Here is a 24,485-nt window from a genome sequence, read left to right as displayed (position 1 = left end):
TCTAAAAGTTAATAAAATGTAAACATAGTGTAATGTACTTTTATTGTTTATTGGTTATTATTTCCACTGGAGATCAGATGGTGCTGAATGTGGAACACCCAGTTTATGGGGTTTTATGATCTTCTTATCTTCACTCTTGTATTTTTATCTCAAGCAAGGTCATGCAATCATCACACAGTCAGATACTGCAGCTGAAATCATGTTAAAACACTCACCGTCCACCCCATCATTTCCACCTGTTCACCTGCTTGTTAACGCTAATATCTAATCAGCCAATCACATGGCAGCAACTTCATGCATGTTGTCATGCACACATGATCAAGATGACTCACTGAAGTTCAAAATGAGCATCAGAATGAGGGAGAAAAGAGATTTCAGCAACTTTGTGGTCAATTTTGGTTCCTTTAGTACCAGCATGACATGGTTCAACCAGCACAGTCTACCTGAGTCCTGCTGCTGACCATGTCCATCCCTTTCTGAGCACAGTGTAGCATCTTCTAATGGAAACTTCCAGCAGGATGATGCACCATGTCACAAAGCTCACATCATCTCCACCATGACGATGAGTTCACTGTCCTCCAACGGCTCCACAGTCACCAGATCTACATCCAGCAGAGCAGCTCTGGGACGTGGTGGAACGGCAGATTCTCATCATGATGTGGTGGAACGGGAGATTCTCATCATGATGTGGTGGAACGGGAGATTCTCATCATGATGTGGTGGAACGGGAGATTCTCATGGTGATGAGGTGGAACAGGAGATTCTCATGGTGATGAGGTGGAACGGGAGATTCTCATCATGATGTGGTGGAACGGGAGATTCTCATGGTGATGAGGTGGAACGGGAGATTCTCATGGTGATGAGGTGGAACGGGAGATTCTCATGGTGATGAGGTGGAACGGGAGATTCTCATGGTGATGAGGTGGAACGGGAGATTCTCATGGTGATGAGGTGGAACGGGAGATTCTCATCATGATGTGGTGGAACGGGAGATTCTCATGGTGATGAGGTGGAACGGGAGATTCTCATGGTGATGAGGCGGAACGGGAGATTCTCATCATGATGTGGTGGAACGGGAGATTCTCATCATGATGAGGTGGGACGGGAGATTCTCATCATGATGTGGTGGAACGGGAGATTCTCATCATGATGTGGTGGAACGGGAGATTCTCATCATGATGTGGTGGAACGGGAGATTCTCATGGTGATGAGGTGGAACAGGAGATTCTCATGGTGATGAGGTGGAACGGGAGATTCTCATCATGATGAGGTGGAACGGGAGATTGTCATCGTGATGAGGTGGAACGGGAGATTCTCATGGTGATGAGGTGGAACGGGAGATTCTCATCATGATGAGGTGGAACGGGAGATTGTCATCGTGATGAGGTGGAACAGGAGATTCTCATCATGATGAGGTGGAACGGGACATTCTGATGGTGATGAGGTGGAACGGGAGATTCTCATCATGATGAGGTGGAACAGGAGATTCTCATCATGATGGGGTGGAACGGGAGATTCTCATCATGATGAGGTGGAACGGGAGATTCTCATGGTGATGAGGTGGAACGGGAGATTCTCATCATGATGAGGTGGAACGGGAGATTCTGATGGTGATGAGGTGGAACGGGAGATTCTCATGGTGATGGGGTGGAACGGGAGATTCTCATCATGATGGGGTGGAACGGGAGATTCTCATCATGATGGGGTGGAACGGGAGATTCTCATCATGATGTGGTGGAACGGGAGATTCTCATCATGATGAGGTGGAACGGGAGATTCTGATGGTGATGAGGTGGAACGGGAGATTCTCATCATGATGAGGTAGAACGGGAGATTCTCATCATGATGAGGTGGAACGGGAGATTCTCATCATGATGAGGTGGAACGGGAGATTCTCATCATGATGTGGTGGAACGGGAGATTCTCATGGTGATGAGGTGGAACGGGAGATTCTCATGGTGATGAGGTGGAACGGGAGATGCTCATGGTGATGAGGTGGAACGGGAGATTCTCATGGTGATGAGGTGGAACGGGAGATTCTCATCATGATGAGGTGGAACGGGAGATTCTGATGGTGATGAGGTGGAACGGGAGATTCTCATGGTGATGGGGTGGAACGGGAGATTCTCATCATGATGGGGTGGAACGGGAGATTCTCATCATGATGGGGTGGAACGGGAGATTCTCATCATGATGGGGTGGAACGGGAGATTCTCATCATGATGTGGTGGAACGGGAGATTCTCATCATGATGAGGTGGAACGAGAGATTCTGATGGTGATGAGGTGGAACGGGAGATTCTCATCATGATGAGGTAGAACGGGAGATTCTCATCATGATGAGGTGGAACGGGAGATTCTCATCATGATGTGGTGGAACGGGAGATTCTCATGGTGATGAGGTGGAACGGGAGATTCTCATGGTGATGAGGTGGAACGGGAGATGCTCATGGTGATGTGGTGGAACGGGAAATTTTCATCATGATGAGGTGGAACGGGAGATTCTGATGGTGATGAGGTGGAACGGGAGATTCTCATCATGATGGGGTGGAACGGGAGATTCTCATCATGATGGGGTGGAACGGGAGATTCTCATGGTGATGAGGTGGAACGGGAGATTCTCATCATGATGAGGTGGAACGGGAGATTCTGATGGTGATGAGGTGGAACGGGAGATTCTCATGGTGATGGGGTGGAACGGGAGATTCTCATCATGATGGGGTGGAACGGGAGATTCTCATCATGATGGGGTGGAACGGGAGATTCTCATCATGATGGGGTGGAACGGGAGATTCTCATCATGATGTGGTGGAACGGGAGATTCTCATCATGATGAGGTGGAACGGGAGATTCTGATGGTGATGAGGTGGAACGGGAGATTCTCATCATGATGAGGTAGAACGGGAGATTCTCATCATGATGAGGTGGAACGGGAGATTCTCATCATGATGAGGTGGAACGGGAGATTCTCATCATGATGTGGTGGAACGGGAGATTCTCATGGTGATGAGGTGGAACGGGAGATTCTCATGGTGATGAGGTGGAACGGGAGATTCTCATGGTGATGAGGTGGAACGGGAGATGCTCATGGTGATGTGGTGGAACGGGAAATTTTCATCATGATGAGGTGGAACGGGAGATTCTCATCATGATGAGGTGGAACGGGAGATTCTCATGGTGATGAGGTGGACCGGGAGATTCTCATGGTGATGAGGTGGAACGGGAGATTCTCATGGTGATGTGGTGGAACGGGAGATTTTCATCATGATGAGGTGGAACGGGAGATTCTCATGGTGATGAGGTGGAACGGGAGATTCTCATGGTGATGAGGTGGAACGGGAGATTCTCATGGTGATGAGGTGGAACGGGAGATTCTCATGGTGATGAGGTGGAACGGGAGATTCTCATGGTGATGAGGTGGAACGGGAGATTCTCATGGTGATGAGGTGGAACGGGAGATTCTCATGGTGATGAGGTGGAACGGGAGATTCTCATGGTGATGAGGTGGAACGGGAGATTTTCATCATGATGAGGTGGAACGGGAGATTCTCATCATGATGAGGTGGAACAGGAGATTCTCATGGTGATGAGGTGGAACGGGAGATTCTCATGGTGATGAGGTGGAACAAGAGATTCTCATGGTGATGAGGTGGAACGGGAGATTCTCATGGTGATGAGGTGGAACGGGAGATTCTCATGGTGATGAGGTGGAACGGGAGATTCTCATCATGATGAGGTGGAATGGGAGATTCTCATGGTGATGAGGTGGAACGGGAGATTCTCATCATGATGAGGTGGAACGGGAGATTCTCATGGTGATGAGGTGGAACGGGAGATTCTCATGGTGATGAGGCGGAACTGGAGATTCTCATCATGATGAGGTGGAACGAGAGATTCTCATCATGATGTGCTGGAACGGGAGATTCTCATGGTGATGAGGTGGAACGAGAGATTCTCATCATGATGTGGTGGAACGGGAGATTCTCATGGTGATGAGGTGGAACGGGAGATTCTCATCATGATGAGGTGGAACGGGAGATTCTCATGGTGATGAGGTGGACCGGGAGATTCTCATGGTGATGAGGTGGAACGGGAGATTCTCATGGTGATGTGGTGGAACGGGAGATTTTCATCATGATGAGGTGGAACGGGAGATTCTCATGGTGATGAGGTGGAACGGGAGATTCTCATGGTGATGAGGTGGAACGGGAGATTCTCATGGTGATGTGGTGGAACGGGAGATTTTCATCATGATGAGGTGGAACGGGAGATTCTCATGGTGATGAGGTGGAACGAGAGATTCTCATCATGATGAGGTGGAATGGGAGATTCTCATGGTGATGAGGTGGAACGGGAGATTCTCATCGTGATGAGGTGGAACGGGAGATTCTCATGGTGATGAGGTGGAACGGGAGATTCTCATGGTGATGAGGTGGAACGGGAGATTCTCATGGTGATGAGGTGGAACGGGAGATTCTCATGGTGATGAGGTGGAACGGGAGATTCTCATGGTGATGAGGTGGAACGGGAGATTCTCATGGTGATGAGGTGGAATGAGAGATTCTCATCATGATGTGGTGGAATGGGAGATTCTCATCATGATGAGGTGGAACGAGAGATTCTCATCATGATTAGGTGGAACGACAGATTCTCATCATGATGTGGTGGAATGGGAGATTCTCATCATGATGTGGTGGAACGGGAGATTCTCATGGTGATGAGGTGGAACGAGAGATTCTCATCATGATGAGGTGGAACGGGAGATTCTCATCATGATGAGGTGGAACAACAGATTCTCATCATGATGTGGTGGAACAGGAGATTCTCATCATGATGAGGTGGAACGAGAGATTCTCATCATGATGAGGTGGAACGGGAGATTCTCATCATGAGGTGGAACGACAGATTCTCATCATGATGTGGTGGAACGGGAGATTCTCATGGTGATGAGGTGGAACGGGAGATTCTCATGGTGATGAGGTGGAACGGGAGATTCTCATGGTGATGAGGTGGAACGGGAGATTCTCATGGTGATGAGGTGGAACGGGAGATTTTCATCATGATGAGGTGGAACGGGAGATTCTCATCATGATGAGGTGGAACAGGAGATTCTCATGGTGATGAGGTGGAACGGGAGATTCTCATGGTGATGAGGTGGAACAAGAGATTCTCATGGTGATGAGGTGGAACGGGAGATTCTCATGGTGATGAGGTGGAACGGGAGATTCTCATGGTGATGAGGTGGAACGGGAGATTCTCATCATGATGAGGTGGAATGGGAGATTCTCATGGTGATGAGGTGGAACGGGAGATTCTCATCATGATGAGGTGGAACGGGAGATTCTCATGGTGATGAGGTGGAACGGGAGATTCTCATGGTGATGAGGCGGAACGGGAGATTCTCATCATGATGAGGTGGAACGAGAGATTCTCATCATGATGTGCTGGAACGGGAGATTCTCATGGTGATGAGGTGGAACGAGAGATTCTCATCATGATGTGGTGGAACGGGAGATTCTCATGGTGATGAGGTGGAACGGGAGATTCTCATCATGATGAGGTGGAACGGGAGATTCTCATGGTGATGAGGTGGACCGGGAGATTCTCATGGTGATGAGGTGGAACGGGAGATTCTCATGGTGATGTGGTGGAACGGGAGATTTTCATCATGATGAGGTGGAACGGGAGATTCTCATGGTGATGAGGTGGAACGAGAGATTCTCATGGTGATGAGGTGGAACGGGAGATTCTCATGGTGATGTGGTGGAACGGGAGATTTTCATCATGATGAGGTGGAACGGGAGATTCTCATGGTGATGAGGTGGAACGGGAGATTCTCATGGTGATGAGGTGGAACAAGAGATTCTCATCGTGATGAGGTGGAATGGGAGATTCTCATGGTGATGAGGTGGAACGGGAGATTCTCATCGTGATGAGGTGGAACGGGAGAATCTCATGGTGATGAGGTGGAACGGGAGATTCTCATGGTGATGAGGTGGAACGGGAGATTCTCATGGTGATGTGGTGGAACGGGAGATTCTCATCATGATGAGGTGGAACGGGAGATTCTCATGGTGATGAGGTGGAACGGGAGATTCTCATGGTGATGAGGTGGAACGGGAGATTCTCATGGTGATGAGGTGGAACGGGAGATTCTCATGGTGATGAGGTGGAACGGGAGATTCTCATGGTGATGAGGTGGAACGGGAGATTCTCATGGTGATGAGGTGGAATGAGAGATTCTCATCATGATGTGGTGGAATGGGAGATTCTCATCATGATGAGGTGGAACGAGAGATTCTCATCATGATGAGATGGAACGACAGATTCTCATCATGATGTGGTGGAATGGGAGATTCTCATCATGATGTGGTGGAACGGGAGATTCTCATGGTGATGAGGTGGAACGACAGATTCTCATCATGATGTGGTGGAATGGGAGATTCTCATCATGATGAGGTGGAACGAGAGATTCTCATCATGATGAGGTGGAACGGGAGATTCTCATCATGATGAGGTGGAACGACAGATTCTCATCATGATGTGGTGGAACGGAAGAATCTCATCATGATGAGGTGGAACGGGAGATTCTCATCATGATGAGGTGGAACGACAGATTCTCATCATGATGTGGTGGAACGGGAGATTCTCATGGTGATGAGGTGGAACGAGAGATTCTCATCATGATGAGGTGGAACGACAGATTCTCATCATGATGTGGTGGAATGGGAGATTCTCATCATGATGAGGTGGAACGAGAGATTCTCATCATGATGAGGTGGAACGGGAGATTCTCATCATGAGGTGGAACGACAGATTCTCATCATGATGTGGTGGAACGGGAGATTCTCATCATGATGAGGTGGAACGAGAGATTCTCATCATGATGAGGTGGAACGGGAGATTCTCATCATGAGGTGGAACGACAGATTCTCATCATGATGTGGTGGAACGGGAGATTCTCATCATGATGAGGTGGAACGAGAGATTCTCATCATGATGTGGTGGAACGGGAGATTCTCATCATGAGGTGGAAAGGGAGATTCTCATCGTGATGAGGTGGAACGGAGGATTCTCATCATAGACGTGCAGTAACTGTGTGATGCTTTATGTCAACATAGTGAAATCTCTGAGGAATATTTCCGACATATTGAATCTAAGACAGCAATAATTAAGACAGTTCTGGTGAGAAGGGGCCTCCAACCTGGTAGTAGAAGGTGGACCTGATGAAGTGACCAGTGTGTGAAAGCGTCCTAACTCAGCCTGTGGTGTGTGTGTGTGTGTGTGTGTGTGTGTGTGTGTGTGTGTGTGTGTTTGTGTGTATTCCTCCCACTGCAGGTGAACTCTGTGAACTGCAACACCAGCTGGAAGATTAACCTCTTCATGATGTTCAGCGACCACAGAGAGGAAGTCCTGAAAGGAGTGAGCATCCACCCCCACCCCTCCCACACATACAGACACACACACCCCCTCCCAGCAGCTGCAGGATCTGCCCTCATAGAACACACCGGTTCACGGATCAATCACTCCATGTTCCTTATTTACCCAAATTTTACATTTCTCATGCTCAGATTAGAAAATAGATTTGGATTTTTATTCCGTTTTTCCTTCATCTCAGTGTAAGTCGAGCATTACGGAGCAAACCACAGCAGCAGAGTCACATTTCAGATTCAGCGCTCGTTCCTGAACTCTGATGCTGTTTGTCAGCAGACATCTTCACGTCTGCACAGATGTTATGGACAATTGTTTTCAAACGTTCCTAAAACCCATCATGTTTCAGTTTACCTCGTGGGTTAATCTGGGCCAGGAGAGTCCAACTCCGGTCCTAGAGGACCACAGTCCTGCAGGTTTTCCAAGTACTCCTGCTCCAAAACAACTGAATCAAATTAACCAGTCATCGTGCAGAACTTCACTGGCTGCTGGATCCTTTTAATATGAGCCACGTATGTTGGAGCAGGGATACACTGAAATTTCGAAGAGCGACTTTGGACATGCCTGATCTAGGGATTGTGTTAACCAGCTCCTGCTGTTCAGGTTAGTTTACCAAATATCAGTCACTTTGAGTCGGAGCCACGAGGAGACAGAGAGATGATAAGAGAGACAAACGATTTCTTCTGTCACATCAGTTTGGTTTAGAAACTCCAGTACCCATTATGCCCTACTGCGAAGAAACAATAATAAGACATGTAAAACATGTTGCCATAGTTACTGAGTCAGTCAGAAATGATCGCAAACTGCAGGTTATAAAATCATGTTAAGATTATCAAAGCAGAGTTTAAACCTCTGTGATTGGCTGCTGAAACTGCACGTGTGTGTGTGTGTGTGTGTGTGTGTGTGTGTGTGTCAGGGGGACGTTGTGCGTTTGTTCCATGCCGAACAGGAAAAGTTTCTGACCTGCGACGAGTATAAAAGCAAACTACATGTTTTCCTGCGAACAACTCTGAGGCAGTCGGCCACATCTGCAACCAGCTCCAATGCATTGTGGGAGGTCGAGGTACTCACACACACATACAACAGCAGACACACACATTCAAACATAAATATAAGTACAAATATTTACTAAAACATCACAAAACAAATTTAGAATTAACACTTAAAATGACAGAAAGAGGAACATGGAAATAAGCACAGACTGGAATAACAACACAAACCATCATGCCATGTTTGGGAGATTTGTGTACTTGTGAGGTAAATCTTTGATCAAAACTAAAAGCTTAATTTTTATTGACTTTAATTAAATCACAATAAATATTAAGAAATAATCTTTTCATTTTTTTGACTGTTTGATGTCTTTGATTTCTTGAACTTTAAGGTTCAAACTTCAAATCTTGTAGTAAACTTTGTTTTTAACAGGGTATGAGGTCAAACAAACATGAACATCAACACAAACATAAAATCCCACAAACACAACACAAACAGTCAGAAGATACGCATGTATAAACACACACACACACACACACACACACACACACAGTGAGCGAGTTGCCTCTGAACGCTGTGTGCTGGTTGGTCCATCAGGTTGTCCATCACGACCCGTGCCGTGGGGGGGCGGGGCACTGGAACAGCCTCTACAGATTCAAACACCTGGCCACGGGGAACTACCTGGCTGCTGAGGTAACCGTGGCAACCGTGCAGAGTGACTGGAGTAAAGTTGTGTGTAGTTGTTTATGTTGGCAGTTTTTCGGCTGGTTTCTCTCAGCAGCGGCCAGTTTTCCACCTAATGATGGAAATGTTCTCACTGTGTGTTTTCTACGCCGACAAACGCAGTTTACCTGGGACTCATCAGGTGTCTTGTTGTTGCAGGAGAATCCGGGTTATAAAGGAGACAATGCAGAGCTGTCCTCCTCGGTGAGTTGCTTCCAGATTGCTGTTGCTGCGACGTCACAGTAGATGAAAGGTTTTAGATGTCTGACATAAAGAAGTATTTGTTTTCTCAATCTCCGTTGGACATATTAAATTCCAAGAAACAGAGATCCTCGGAGATTCGTGTTTAGGTTTCTGAAAAAACAGTCAGTTTACAAATCTAAATCAGAAGAAATTGGCATGGTAAGAAGAACAATAAAAATGCACCAATTTAATTTCAGTGGTGTGCAGAAGTGGGTAGTGATGAATTACAAATTATATTTACTTAAGTAAAATAAATAAATAAATAAAAGTCTTTTATCCTTTCAGATTTGCTTCTTTTTGCCAGCGAGATGCTGCCAGTTTCACTTATCAAATATAGGCATAACCAACACAAACCATGCTGGCAGACCATGTCACATGACCACAGATCTTATTGATAAAGGTGCACTGACTAACTGGTTAAATTTAGCATGAATTTTTAAGTAACCTGATATTTTTCCAAATCATTTAGTTTGTTCTCACTCATTTTAATGTCCACGTGTGAGTGGAGAGACGTTATTCTTCAGGGCACTGTCATAAGCATGATTGTCATTGTCAGAGTTCCATAACGTCAAGAAAAGGTCCTCTGGAGCTAATGTCACTTCACTGAAAAGTTCAGATCCAGATCAGGAAATATGATTATTTTTAATCATACTGCATAAACTAAATAGACCACTTTACACTTCTATAGAGGAATGAATTAGCATTAGCTGCCATAAGCTAATTAAACCATATTTTCTAAGAAGGAATGAATTAGCATTTGCTATCATAAGCTAATCAGACTACTTTACACTTCTGTAAAACAATGAATTAGCATTAGCTGCCATTAGCTAATCAGATTACTTTACACTTCTGTAGAGGAATGAATTAGCGTTAGCTGCCATAAGCTAATTAAACCATATTTTCTATGAAGGAATAAATTAGCATTTGCTGTCATAAGCTAATCAGACTACTTTACACCTCTATAGAAGAATGAATTAGCATTAGCTACCATTAGCTGATCAGACTACTTCACTTCTATAGAGGAATGAATTAGCATTAGCTGCCATAAGATAATCAGATTACTGTATATTTTCTATGAAAGAATGAATCAACATTTGCTAACAACTATTGCAAATGATGAATTGTGATGTAAATTTGATAACTCCTCTGTCTGTTTACAGAATTTCTGAAAAAGAATTAGATGTTCCAACCAAACAGTCAGTCATTACTTGAGTTATCATCAAATAATGTTTTAGTGTAACTTGAGTATTTTTTTTTTAGATAACTACTTTTTACTTTTTACCTTACTAACGTTATTTTGAAGGAATGCTGTGTTTACTTGTTTTTGGCTATGCTACTACCTCTGGTGTTGTGTAATTTTTTAACTGTTTCACTTCCTCTGACCTCCCTGTAGATGGATGGTAGTCGTAGTAACAAGCGGTCCCATGGTGAAAGGATCAAGTACAAGCTGGTGGTGGTGCCTCATGGCAACGACATTGCCTCGCTGTTCGAACTCGACCCAACCACACTGCAGAAAACCGACTCTTTCGTGCCACGGTAGGCAAAAGGGTCACCAAGCCAGACCCAACTGTCTCAGACTTATCTAAAAGGAATGTTTGAAGCTTGATTGTAACCAGCATTAAACCTGCAGTCTGGAGGTTTCACCAAAACCAAAGAAATGAGTAAACCGGGCCAGTGAGATAAGGAGAACCTCTATCAGTCTGTTTTCAAATTATTTGTTGAGTTAAATCTGCCTTGTGTCTGTCGCCGATATCACTCACTCTGATTGATCACAGAAGATCATTTTTCTTCGCTTCTTGGGTCTTTCAGGAACTCGTACGTGCGACTGAGGCATCTTTGCACCAACACGTGGATCCAGAGCACCAACGTTCCCATTGACATTGATGAGGAGCGACCAATCAGACTCATGGTGAGGGTCACAGCTTACATATATTATCTTCCAGGGTATTAAAATACGACTGCACGGTAGTGTATTGGAGTTTGCATCTCCCTGTGTATGCGTGGGGTCTCTCCGGGTTATCCAGCTTCCTCCCACTGTCCAAAGCCATGCATGTTAGGTTTACTGGTTACTCTAAATTGTGAGTGGGAGTGTGAGTGATTGTTTGTCTCCCTATGATGGACCGGCTGTCCAGGGTGTACCCTGCCTCTCGCCCAATGATTGCTGGGATAGACTCCAGCTTCCCTGACACCCTTCATCAGACAAAGCGATTTGGAAAATGAATAAACTTGTGACTGGAAAACTGTCTGAAATGTTCACCAGTTATTATATATGATCACCCAATGATCATCATCAGCTTATTGATCAGCTACCTCAGGGTTTTGAAGTTTCGACTTATTTTTTTAACACATAACACATAAATAAATAAATAAATAAAGGTGTTTCATCACCATCATTGAGAGGAAAAAAACATGCAGGGATTAAACTGTCATAGTTGAAAGAAATGAATTTTAGAAAAGTAGCATCAGAAACTTGTTAAATAAGAGACTGACAATGAAGTAAAAGTGCAGGGAAGTCAGACAAACCAAACTGAAGAAGCTTCAGTAACACAGGATGTAAATCACAAGTTGAATCAGGCTACAACATCTCCTCGATTCAGAGGATAAAGATTTGATGTTTGCTGATGTCACAAATTCTCCAGTAATACACTTTGGATTCCCAATGTGGCAACTGGTATGAAACAGTGAAGCGCAACATAGTTTATGATAGAAAGACAGAATACTTCATTTTAAAACCTCCTTCATCTCCATGGAAACCAACAGGACTTTTGTGATTCTTTTTAAACAAAAGTGGAGTCATCTGAGATACATAAGCAGAGTTTATTTAAGCTGGAATAAAACTTCCCACCACAAAACTGCAATGGTAACATACGATTTGGTTTGGATGCCAGTGCTTGGTGTTTCTCCTCGTTATTTTGTTATGCTTCATATTATCGTTGCTGCTTCCTCGTGTGTGCAAACATATTCTGTAAAAATCATTCAATCCAAGTCAGAGCAGCCAAAACCGAAAAAGATTCAGTCACTTTTAAACAAAGTTAGACTGATGTACTTCCTGCTTGACACGTTGGTTGTGTTCGTCCTGCAGCTGGGGACGTGTCCCACTAAAGAAGACAAGGAGGCGTTTGCCATTGTCTCAGTTCCTGTGATGGAGATCAGAGATCTGGACTTCGCCAACGATGCCAGCGCCATGCTGAGTACTGTGGTGGACCAGTTCAACAGGGGCTTCATCAGCCAGAATGACCGGAGGTACAACGTTGTGACACTCGGAACATGCCGAGAAGCAGGAGCCCACACCCACTCATGTTTGTGTTTGTCAGGTTTGCCATCAAGCTGCTGGAGGATGTGGTGTTCTTTGTGGCTGATGTGCTGAACAGCGGCCAGCCGGTGCTGGACGTGGCCATGACTAAAGCCAACCGAGAGAGGCAGAAACTGATGAGGGAGCAGAACATCCTGAAACAGGTCAGATCATGCCTCATACCAGAACCACTGAAACATTTTGAGATAAATCATTTGGTGCATAGAAAGTCTGAAACACCCATGTATGGATTTGAGTCCCAAAGTTAAGCTTTGTCTGGGGCCAGAGTCCCCTGATGAAACAGTAATATAGAGCTGAGCTTTGTCAGCATAATTATGATCAGATATTTGATTTGTTTCCATGATTCTAACGTGTGGAAACATGTAGATGATAAACAGTAGGTAGCCGAACATGGCGCCATGCAGAACTCCATATGTCATCTAACATGATGACACAACGCTGTCCTGTAAAGATTCAAAGCAAAGACCAAATTTAAAAAAAAGTGTTCTTCATCTTCCTTGTTAGTGGCTTCTTTAGTTCACAGTCTCCACTGATAAAGACTTGGATTAACTTTTCCCAGGTGGTCATTCAGAGTCATGGTGGACTTGTTTGCAGTGTTCTTGAGGATTCACACTATGGCTTGCAAATGACCAAACAAAAAAAAGATTAGTCATTTAAATTTAGGTGCAAACTGAATCACATGAATAAGCTATTAACCAAAAGACAAACAGATGCAAAAGAGCAAGAAAAGATGAATAATTACCTTGAAAAGAGAAAAATGAAGCATACACAGACACATCGACCAAAAAATGAGAGAGACGAAAGAAGTTTAACGGGTAACCAGTTCAGATGAGGATGTTCCCATTAGGAGAAACCATCAATAAAATCAGTAACAGGCTCTGAACTTCCACTTACAAAGTGAGACTGGCTCTGATTGGTCAGGATGTAATTGATGCTCTGTTTGTCCAGATATTTGGCATCCTGAAGGCGCCCTTTAAGGAGCGGGATGGAGGTGAGGGTCCTCTGCTGCGTCTGGAGGAGCTGGCCGACCAGAAGAACTCTCCATACCAGTACATGTTCCGCCTCTGCTACCGAGTCCTCCGCCACTCGCAGGAAGACTACCGCAAGAACCAGGTGAAGATGATCATGGTAGCTGCCTCGAGCACACAGCACCCAGCTGTGTTCTCTTGTTTCTATCGTCATGGCAATGTTCTTTCCAACTTTCCAGGAGCACATAGCGAAGCAGTTTGGCGTCATGCAGAGTCAGATCGGTTACGACATCTTGGCTGAGGACACCATCACTGCTCTGCTGCACAATAACCGCAAACTGCTGGAGAAACACATCACTAAGACCGAGGTGGAGACGTTCGTCAGCCTGGTCCGTAAGAACCGCGAGCCCAGGTACCTGGAGGGACAAACAGACCCAGAAGTTTTTACCATTTTTTGACTGACATATTTTATTTTATTGGATTAAGTTTCAAGTTGAGATTTACAATAAATGTTTTAGCAGCTGTGGCTGTGGAAAGAGATGCGGCAGACAAACCTTGGTTGTTTTTTTGTTTTTAAAGTGTTAACAAAACTAGAGTCTGTGAAACTTTTTCATGTAGTCACTTTTTAATGTTTGCAATATACTACTTTTGAATCATCATTTAATTTTGTGTGTAACAATGTGATTAATCTTGATTAACTTATCAGCACTGCGTCAGCAAAAATAAATATATATTGCCAGAATATGGAGACCCATAAGGTCCAATGGGAGAAACCTCCAACAGTGATGAAGAATGACAGGGCTCATATCCTGTGGGACTTTTAAATACAGTCTGGCAAAATGGTGGTGACCAACCAACCAACATAGTGATCCTGGATAAGCAGCAGAGGAAAGCCATTGAGGTGAATGTATTTATCCCCAGTGATGGAAATATCAGGAAAAAGGAATATGAGAAACTGGAGAAATACCAGGGACTCAGTGAAGAACTGGAAAGAGAAGGCAACATCGGTGCCCATAGCCACTGGAGCACTGGGGGCCATGTTCCCAGTGTCTTTAGTTTTTCTGCACTGACAGGGCTTCATTAGTTTAGTTTATACTACTGACTCTGATCAGATCTGAGACAGAGAAATGATACAAATAAAATCTTTCTGACTTTTTATGTCCACAAAACATTTTGAGTTCAAATTGTACAAAAAGCCCATTTTAAATACAGTCTGATTGGTTCAAACTGGGATAGTCATCATGGATTTTTACTCTCTGATTTAACACGTAGGTAGACCTGAATGTCATCTGCAAACAGTGAAATGAAACTCCTAACAATAGATCCCACATGCAGCAATTGGAGGGAAGGGGATTGATCCTATGATGGAGCCTTGGAAGTATGTGATTTTGGTGTAAAATGTTTTAATTTGTATCGGTGTCTGAATTTCCAGTGTCTGTTTGTGTGTGTTTGCAGGTTTCTGGACTACCTATCAGACCTGTGTGTGTCCAATAACGTGGCCATCCCCGTCACTCAGGAGCTGATCTGTAAATGTGTGCTGGATCCCAAAAATCAAGACATCCTCATTAAGACTGAGTGAGTTGAAAATTTACTATTTATAATAATATTACAGATGGGACTTTAACATGTTAATAATGATTAATTAACCACAGAGGTATGAACACATTTAATGACAGAATGTGGAACGTTAGTCATTGTACAATTTCCTGGTTCACCAAGTACGCTGTGGCACACACCAGCTCTGCTAATAACTCATCAACTTTTGGCGACTGTATTTAGCAAGTTTTCAGTTCCCTCGTGCAACTGTTTAAAGAAAAAACAACAATCAAAAAGTTTTTTTTTCTGGTGATATTGGAGACTTTTTGGAGACTTCACCAAGCTGAAGTCACATATTTTAAGTCTAAAAGATAGAAAAAGTTACCCCTCCCTGCCTTGGTAAGTTTCACATGGTATACATGAAACATGGTCAGATTAGAATTTATTAATTTATTCATTCATTCATTTTCTAAACCACCTAATCCAATTCAGGGTCGCGGGGAAGTTGGAGCCTATCACAGCTGGCTTTGGGCGAAAGGCAGGGTACACCCTGGACAGCTCGCCAGTCCATCGCAGAGCCACATTGAGACAAACAACCACTCAAGCTCACACTCACGCCTATGGGCAAATTAGAGTAACCAATCAACCTAACATGCATGTCTTTGGACAGCGGGAGGAAGCCGGAGTACCCGGAGAGAACCCACGCATACAGGGAGAACATGCAAACTCCACACAGAAAGGCCACTTACCAAATTGGATATAAATTAGAATTTATATCAATCTTCATTGTTATTTTCATACTTACCAAATTCAGCCTACAGCCGGGTTGGACCCTCTGGTGCCAATTTTGGCCTCCTGGGCCACATCTTGACTAAATGTGCCTGTGAGGTGTTGGTGACCAGCAGGGGGCAGCACTCTGAGTGGATCACACTTTTCCATTTACTCTTGGAGGTTTTTTTAACACTTAAATTATTGTTTGTGTTGCCTTCAGGCGGCGCATGCCTAAAGAGGCGCACCCTGTTGCCAGTCAGGGAGAATACATGGGGATGGAGGAGTATGGAGACGAAGACGAGGTGGGTCTGACTTGCCATGATGTGAAACAGTCTTCTCTTTGGACATAGAGCTGGATATTTGACATCTTTTTCCGTCATTTGTCCAGTTTTTTTCTGTAAAAACAACTCCACAGGATCGGGAAACTATATTTTCCATTTCCATGTTTGTGTTCCATGTCTTTTGTTTCAGGTGTGGCTGATGTGGATAGACAAGACCAATGAGAGGCAGGAAAAGAGCATCAGACAGCTGGCTCAGGAGGCCAGACAAGGAAACGCTCATGACGAGAATGTCCTCACCTACTACAGGCAAGCCCACACACGGCACTTATTCCTAGAAATCACATGACCATCCAGCAGAGCTTTACTGTCTCTGTGGACATCCTCAGGTACCAGCTGAAGCTCTTCGCCCGCATGTGTTTGGACCGTCAGTACCTGGCCATAGATGAGATCTCCAAGCAGCTGGACGTGGAGCTCATCTTTCTCTGCATGATGGACGAGACACTGCCCTTTGACCTGCGGGCCTCTTTCTGCCGCCTCATGCTTCATGCCCATGTAGACCGGGACCCTCAGGAGCTGGTGACCCCTGTGAAGTTTGCCCGCCTGTGGACCGAGATCCCTACGTCAATCACCATCAAAGAGTTGGTAGATTTTATTACTGCAGTCATGTTTCCGTAGAATGATCTGAATGAGTGGAAATGCGCAGATAAAACCTCCACCAGCAGACAAGGATTTGTGTTGTATGCTTTTTAACTGTTGGCTTTAAAGGTGGTTGAACATGAATGTCGCAGTAAATTAGCTTGAAGGTAAAAACAAAGTTGTCTATGACTTTGACTTCTCTGACTGTACCTTTATATAAAACTATGAGCTTTTAAATTATGAGGTATAAGTTTAACTATATCTGCATGTTATTCGTGATGCAGCAATGAATATGAAATATTAAAAAAATTAAACGATCTATTGAAAACGATCAAGTCACTGAAAGTCACTGTTGGCTGGAAACAGGGACACTAAACCAGTGCAGGTTTACTGGCTTAGTGTGTAAATTGGGTGTAAATGTGTAATAGGTAGGTTGCCATAGTCAGAGATAGATATGCGGCAATATTGTACATTTATGGAGCCTGGGTAGCTCAGTTGGTAGAGCATCAGACTTTTAATCTGAGGGCCCAGGGTTCAAGTCCCTGTTCAGGCAAATAACCTTCTTTATATCTGCATCAGACTTTTAATCTGAGGGCCCAGGGTTCAAGTCCTTGTTCAGGCGAATAACCTTCTTTATATCTGCTGGAGGAGGATTTCTTCAATACTACCACCAGCATTAGCCAGGGGTCAACATAGGTCAGGGTCAGGGAGCTATTAGCCAGGGGTCAACATAGGTCAGGGTCAGTGATATCTCGCAATTTGTGTAAACAAGCTGACTCAGCAGTGTCGAGTCAAGCTGATAAACCTCAAAAGTCCTTGACCTGCCGATAGTCGGAGTGGGTCAAACAGACGAGACTGGAAGTGGTTCCAACAAATGGATATGATTTACAGTCAGCTTCCTGCAAACCTTGTTGTGCACAACATTGACATCACAGGGATTACGCACAAATCCAGCCCATTTTAGAACTGGTACTAAATTGTAATGAAAAAGAAACGTGACGTGTTGACACGAGTTAGGATAAGCTTGCTCAGAGCCTGGGTAGCTCAGTCGGTAGAGCATCAGACTTTTAATCTGAGGGTCCAGGGTTCAAGTCCCTGTTCAGGCATTTTAAGTTTCTTTATGACTGGTGGATGCTGGACCGGGCCACAAACCAAGGAGCAGGTTGTGTAGTGTTGTTATAGAGGTTGAAACAAGCTGATACTGAGGACTCACTAATGAGTTAATATTATGTGTACCTGACCAAAGCTAAACCAGGTAAATACGGCCTACCCACTGTGTACTGGAACAAGAGTAGCCAGCAACCACCTCCTGGGCTAAAACAATCATTTCCCCAAACAGAGGAGCTCTCCAGATGCTTTCATCTCTCTAACCAATTTTACTTACATTACCAGTCACAAGTTTGGACACATTCTACCACTGGATTTTATAGAAAGTGTGTCCACTCTTCTTCTTGCTGTAAGTTGTGAACGATTAAGATGTTTCTGCCTCCAAACTGTAAACAGTTTGTTTTAATTTATTCAATGAAGCAATGTTGATAAAAAAGAACAGCATCGTCTGCATATTGTTTTAGTTCATACATTAGCTGAGCTGAACTGATGGTTCCATCTGTTTTTTTTCATCCTCAGTTACGACTCCAACATGGACGACAGCAGAGACAACAAGAAAAACCGTTTTGCCAACACGATGGCGTTCATGGAGGAATATCTCAACAACGTCCTGAATGATGAAGTGCCATTCCACAACGAGGAGAAAAATAAACTCACATACGAGGTCAGCTTGCTCGCTGTTACAGCAGGGGTCATTTCAGTTCAGCACAATCTGATCTCCAGTCAGCAGAACCGGTTAAGACACTGCCTAATGACCTATAAATCATGCAACATTTTTATAGATTTAACCTTCAGTGGATTGCAGAGATCTGATTGAAACCATGTCATCTCGAATCGGTTGAAAGATTTCTGGTAGCATCACTGATATTAAATGTCAGTCACAAATTTTAAATCAACCATCCTTCTATACAAGATTTACACTTCGTGCTTTTGTATTATGTAATTCATTCATCAGCACATTGACTGGGACTTTATAATAATAAAAAAATCTTAAATAATTTTACACATTTACGTGTATATGTGCATCACAACTTTGGGATCAATGTGAGTTTACAAAAGGACCAAACATTTAATCCCAAATATCTAAATTTCCAGGATGTCATATTATTGTCAGAGTAACTTTTCCACATCTAGAAGTTCATTTAAATGTACATATGTGCACACGTGTGTAGACCTTATCATACAAACTGAAGGCAGATCTAATGAGTCAGAGAATAAAGACAGAAGAAGTGACCTCCCTGCTGTGGAAATACTTTAGACTGAAACGTGTGCGCTACCTCATAAACGTCTGCCTCTGTCCTGCAGGTGGTGAGTCTGGCCAGACACCTGATCTACTTTGGTTTCTACAGTTTCTTTGAGCTGCTCAGACTCACCAGAACTCTGCTGGGCATCATTGACTGCAGACCCAATCCTGGACATGCAGGAATCGTATTCCAAGATGACGGATCAGGTGCTTCCTGTTCTGCTTTCCTTGTTTTTCTTCATGTTTCAGATTAATAACTTACACATCTCTTATTTCTACTTATATTTAAAGGGAAGAATGTGAAGCGCTCGATACATGGGATGGGTCAGATGATGTCCACCATGGTCCTCAGCAGGAAACCGTCCTTATTTGGGGGTACAGGTGCGAGAGCTGCGGGATTGGGGGCGGGGCTTGACGGACAGAGGGTTACTAAAGACAGTATTGACAAGATGGACCTGACAGTGATGGATACCAAACTGAAGATTCTGGAGATACTACAGGTAAGATGTGAGGCAGAGTCATGTTTATTGTTGGAGGATAAATAACAGAACTTGATTCCTGCTGGTCCAAAATTTGACCAAAACACTTCAGCTGTTGTCCACCTCAGAAATCACTGACCTTCATTCTCCTCTTCATCAGTTCATCCTGAATGTTCGTATGGACTATCGCCTCTCCTTCCTGCTGTCCATCTTTAAGAAGGAGTTTGTGGAGGTTTATCCGATGGCCGACGCTGATGCCACCACAAATATGGAGCAAGCAGGTATATTTTCCATACAGCACTCCTCTGCTGCTTCTGACTGGCCAGCAAACAGCCAACAAGTCTTTTATTCTCTGTCACCAATAAGGTGCAGCTAAAGTTGAGGACATTTTTGGATTGTTATGTTTGCCATCATGGTTCTCATCAGTCACCTCTGTTCCTCAGAACTTGAGGACATAAAGTCATAATACTCTAAATCCGGAATGTCGAAACTTCTCTGGTATTTTGTTGTGTTGCCGTAGCACTGCGCCACGACCATTTCCGTATAGCAGAAGCCCTGAAAGTGGAATGTAAATAAATAATTCTGTAAATGGCCTTGCGATGGACTGGTGACCCGTCCAGGATGTACCCTACCTCTCACCTGAAGGCTGCTGTGATAGGCTCCAGCTCTCCAGCGACCCTTTATCAGATTAAACGGTTCAGATAATGAATGAATGAATAAATTAATTCTGTCAATGAAAAATAATGCAGCTTTGTTCAACCTCACATGTTCATAAGATCCGAGTTTCTCTAAAGAAAAAAAAAGTGTAGAAAAGGAGAGAATTTTATGCCAGATGGAGTCCAGGGTATGTTGTTGCTGTACGATCGAAAAAGTTTCCTATTTTAGGACGTCTTTAAGTCTCCTCAACCTTTAAAGCATTTGGATCATTGTGACCTTTTCCATTTACACAGATTATGCAACGGCTTCGTTGTTCTTCGTGTTCTGTCTGGATGGTGGTTTGTGTTCAGCAAGCCTGTCTTTGAGTTTTCCATCGACGTCATAGCTTGTGTTGCAGTTGACAGGCTGTTTTATCCGTAGACTGTATGTAAAAAGATGGACGTAGCCACCGTGACGTCACCTGTATGTTTCTAAAGAGCTGAATTGAAGCTCGGTGGGCGGTTCCTACCATCGCCATCTTGGCAGGGACATGGGTGTGTACAAATATGGGCAATGAGGTGGAGCTGAGGGGGGGCCTGTGAGAGTCATTGTGGATGATTGACATCAAGCTAACTCCGAGCTTTCTGTAGCTAAGAGCTAACCGAGCTAACACGGAGATAACAGGAGCTAACCAGCTAACGGAGGTAAGCGGGCTAAAGCTAAGTCACGTTGTTAACCAGCTAAAAACCGTGGTTGTTCTACATTCTTCTTACTTGCAGCGGGAGATCGGGTACCTGTCAATCAAAAGGACACGCCCCTAAATATGCTGAACTTCAAGATTAAATTACTTTTAAACGGGCGAGTTAGAAAAAAATTCACTCCCCGACAGTTGTCATGAAGGTAAACCTGACCTTTGTACCAGGCTGTAAACATGTTTATTTCTGTTGTGATGTTGGTCTTTTAAACATGGGAGTCTATGGGGATTCGCTCTGTTTTGCAGCCCCTAGTGGATGAAGGGGGTACTGCAATTTTATGTACTTCCACATTGGCTTCACTTTTTACTGCCGGTGGTTGCTGCTTGGTTTCATCGTACATGTTGCTCCTGGTGTTTCTGTAGCAGGATGCCTCAGCGTGTCTGCCACTCTTAGTTTGGTTTTTACGTCCAGCAGAAATCTGCTGGTCACATAAAACTATAGATTTGACACAAATGTGATTGAATAAGGGAAAAACTTTTTCTGCATGTTTGACAAACTTGCCCGTTGTTACTTTTCCAACTGCTGCCAGACGTCCCAGTCAGCGCCGAAACGGCAGGTAGAACCAACAGAAACTCAGAGACTTTACAGAAGAAATGGAGATTCTGTTGGTCAGTTTTGAACCTTTTTGTCCCTCCTCAGCCAACATCAACCTGCAGCAGATTGGAGAGCAGGCAGAGGCCATGTTTGGAGTCGGGTACGTACAGAAGCCACATTCACCTGGCCACAGGTAAAGGTGAGGACGTGTTTCAAGTGCTGTGTGTCTGCATGCAGGAAGGGGAACAGCATCCTGGAGGTGGATGATGAAGGCGGTCGAATGTTCCTACGGGTTCTGATCCACCTCACCATGCACGACTACCCTCCTCTGGTGTCTGGCGCGCTGCAGCTGCTCTTCAGACACTTCAGCCAGCGCCAGGAAGTGCTGCACACCTTCAAACAGGTAAAAATACCTGATTTCCAATCATAATCACCCACAGTGAACTGAAATTAGATTAATTTTTGAAGTGCCTCAGAGAAAGTGAGGAAGCTGCAACCGGAAGAGAAGAAAAAGAAGTTTAAGAGAAAAATAAAACACAGATCTACATGTTTTATTTATTTATTATAAAAATGCAGATTTTTTTTTTTTATTGAACTGGGAAAAAGAGTTTGGGAACCTGAACCTGCTGGAGTCCATCTGATCCAGGTTGGACATGTTGTGTATTCAGATGTTGGATGGAACCAGTGCTTACTGGACTTCCTGTTGTCTTTCCATCATCTCCAACCAGTCTGTCCATTCTCCTCTGACATCAGAAAGACAGACTGGGTCCAGACAGCTGCTGCTTGCTGGATATTTTCTCTTCTTTAGACCTTCTCTGGAAACCATCCAGATGTTTGGGTGTGAAAATCTCTGCAGATCAGCTGAAATAAAAATAAAGTCCCTGAAATCTTTTTTCTTCCTCAATCTGATGCTCACTTTGAACTTCAGCAAGTCGTCTTCACCACGTCTACATAACTAAATGACAACATTGTCAAGAAACTTGTTCAAAATAATTGTTCGTAATAAGCCTTTTATAATCAGAGGTTACTGTTGATGTCAGTCATCTGACCTCTGTCACAGTCCTCCTCTCTGTGACGGCAGATAAATCTGATTATCATCCAGATCAGAGCTGTCGTTTATCTGAGTTGCTGCCATGTGATTGGCTGATTAGATATTTGTATTAACAAGCTATAAAGGTGGACAGTGAGTGTATGATACATTATTAAACTATATTTTCATCAAACAAAAATTCAAGAACATAAAATTTGTTGCTCAAAATATACTTTTTGTTTTTAGTTATTCTTTAGAGGGCAACTCCAGTCCTCAAAGACGGCAGTCTTGCAAGTGTTTAGTTTTCCTGCTGCAACACAGCATATATACATATATATATATATATATATATATATATATATATATATATATATATATATATATATATATAGATAGATATATATATATACATATATGTAGCCCACCGATAACCTTATCCTGGTATGGGCCCTGAGCTCTTTGAATATATAACTAGGATGTGTATTGTAAGGTAGCAAACACTGATTCTGATAATAAGCAAACAAGACACATATGAACTTATAAACTGGAACTTGTATTTCCTCAATAGTTAAATGCAAAAAAAAAAAAAATTCACAGTGTCACTTGTCAGTATCAGTTCAAACTTAAATGCAATACTAAATAAACTTAGTCAAGTTTATTTCACCAAACACACCTATTCAAGCCGGCATATGATTATTTAAACAACAAAAAAAATACAAAGGTGCAGGCCTGAAGCGCAGCTCGGGAGCGGTGCAGCCCAAAACTTTGTGGCTGGTTGAACATAAAATAAAGTAAATGCAGTACCTTTAGTGTTTGAAGAAACTTTGGCAGCTTGTAGCCGAGAAGAAACTGTAAGAGTGAAGCTGGGTTCCTCCGATCTCCAGATCACTGAAAAAGCAGCAACTCGTGGCTTTCTCCGTGCAGAATCTGTTCTCCAGTTTGTTTCTGGTCGTGCTGACAGTTGCAGGATTTTCCAAGCGTCCACTTCGGAAGCGTTGAATAATGCCCGATGAAGCTGGGTTAGCTTCTGGCGGCTAATTCCTTAGGCTAATTCCCCACGCTGGACTAGCGTCGGCTAGCACCTACTGCAGCTTGCTAAATTGAAACAAACTTGAACAACTCAAATAACTTCGGGTAGAAGTCTGATCAGCTGTCCAAGCATAGTTCCAGTGCCACACTGATGACTTACGAGGAGAAAGTCCATAACACTGACTACCACAGCTTGCACAAGCTTTCCGACAGGTTTTGTCCTGGGAAAAAAAAAAAAACGTCCCACGAACGAAAGTGTGTAGACAGCGGACTATAGTGGGATCAATACTGAGCCTTGCAGAGCACCATAAATAATTAGTTTTAAATCTTGTAAAAACAAAACTGTTATTTTGAATAAACTTTGGTAATAATGAGAGGAAACTGTTGATCTCAGTGACTCTCTGTGTCGTCGTCTCTGTGACCAGAGATGAATCAGCTTATGAGGCATCTCCGTCTGTCTGCAGGTCCAGCTGCTGATCTCTGCGCAGGATGTGGAGAACTACAAGCTGATCAAGGCAGACCTGGATCGCCTCAGGACACTGGTGGAGAAGTCTGAACTGTGGGTGGAGAAGAAGAGTTCGGGCGGAGGAGACGGGAAGAAGGACAAGAAAGAGAAAGTGGAGGTAAGGAGCAGCAACATGGTTAGGGTCAGCTCCATGTTTAACGCTGGCAGGAGGTTCGTGAAGCTGAAGAGAAGTTAGAGGTCTCAGAGATCCATGATCACATGAGGACGTAGAATTTAAGATTATATTCAGTCACACTGAGCATATTTCTATGTTGT

General features: G+C 43.8%; 1 protein-coding gene across 1 annotated transcript in view; it reads left to right on the top strand.

Annotated features, from left to right (window-relative positions):
• The window catches only part of itpr3 (inositol 1,4,5-trisphosphate receptor, type 3), a gene marked incomplete at its 5' end in the record, with an annotated part of 114,363 nt that overhangs the window by 53,264 nt on the left and 36,614 nt on the right, over window positions 1-24,485 (top strand). Inside the window, 21 exons of the mRNA XM_079239155.1 lie at window positions 7,338-7,421; window positions 8,347-8,493; window positions 9,018-9,113; window positions 9,303-9,347; window positions 10,780-10,922; window positions 11,196-11,295; window positions 12,469-12,629; window positions 12,701-12,842; window positions 13,648-13,812; window positions 13,907-14,079; window positions 15,123-15,242; window positions 16,195-16,276; window positions 16,446-16,561; window positions 16,642-16,893; window positions 18,518-18,662; window positions 19,304-19,448; window positions 19,533-19,741; window positions 19,881-20,001; window positions 21,751-21,805; window positions 21,883-22,048; window positions 24,169-24,321. Of these exons, the coding sequence (XP_079095281.1) occupies window positions 7,338-7,421; window positions 8,347-8,493; window positions 9,018-9,113; window positions 9,303-9,347; window positions 10,780-10,922; window positions 11,196-11,295; window positions 12,469-12,629; window positions 12,701-12,842; window positions 13,648-13,812; window positions 13,907-14,079; window positions 15,123-15,242; window positions 16,195-16,276; window positions 16,446-16,561; window positions 16,642-16,893; window positions 18,518-18,662; window positions 19,304-19,448; window positions 19,533-19,741; window positions 19,881-20,001; window positions 21,751-21,805; window positions 21,883-22,048; window positions 24,169-24,321 (2,820 nt within the window). The remainder of the gene's footprint in view (window positions 1-7,337; window positions 7,422-8,346; window positions 8,494-9,017; window positions 9,114-9,302; window positions 9,348-10,779; window positions 10,923-11,195; window positions 11,296-12,468; window positions 12,630-12,700; window positions 12,843-13,647; window positions 13,813-13,906; window positions 14,080-15,122; window positions 15,243-16,194; window positions 16,277-16,445; window positions 16,562-16,641; window positions 16,894-18,517; window positions 18,663-19,303; window positions 19,449-19,532; window positions 19,742-19,880; window positions 20,002-21,750; window positions 21,806-21,882; window positions 22,049-24,168; window positions 24,322-24,485) is intronic.

The sequence above is a fragment of the Telmatherina bonti genome (genome assembly GCF_933228915.1).
Source record: "Telmatherina bonti genome assembly, chromosome: 4".
Classification (NCBI taxonomy): Eukaryota; Metazoa; Chordata; class Actinopteri; order Atheriniformes; family Telmatherinidae; genus Telmatherina; species Telmatherina bonti.
This window is presented reverse-complemented; position numbering and strand designations above follow the sequence as displayed.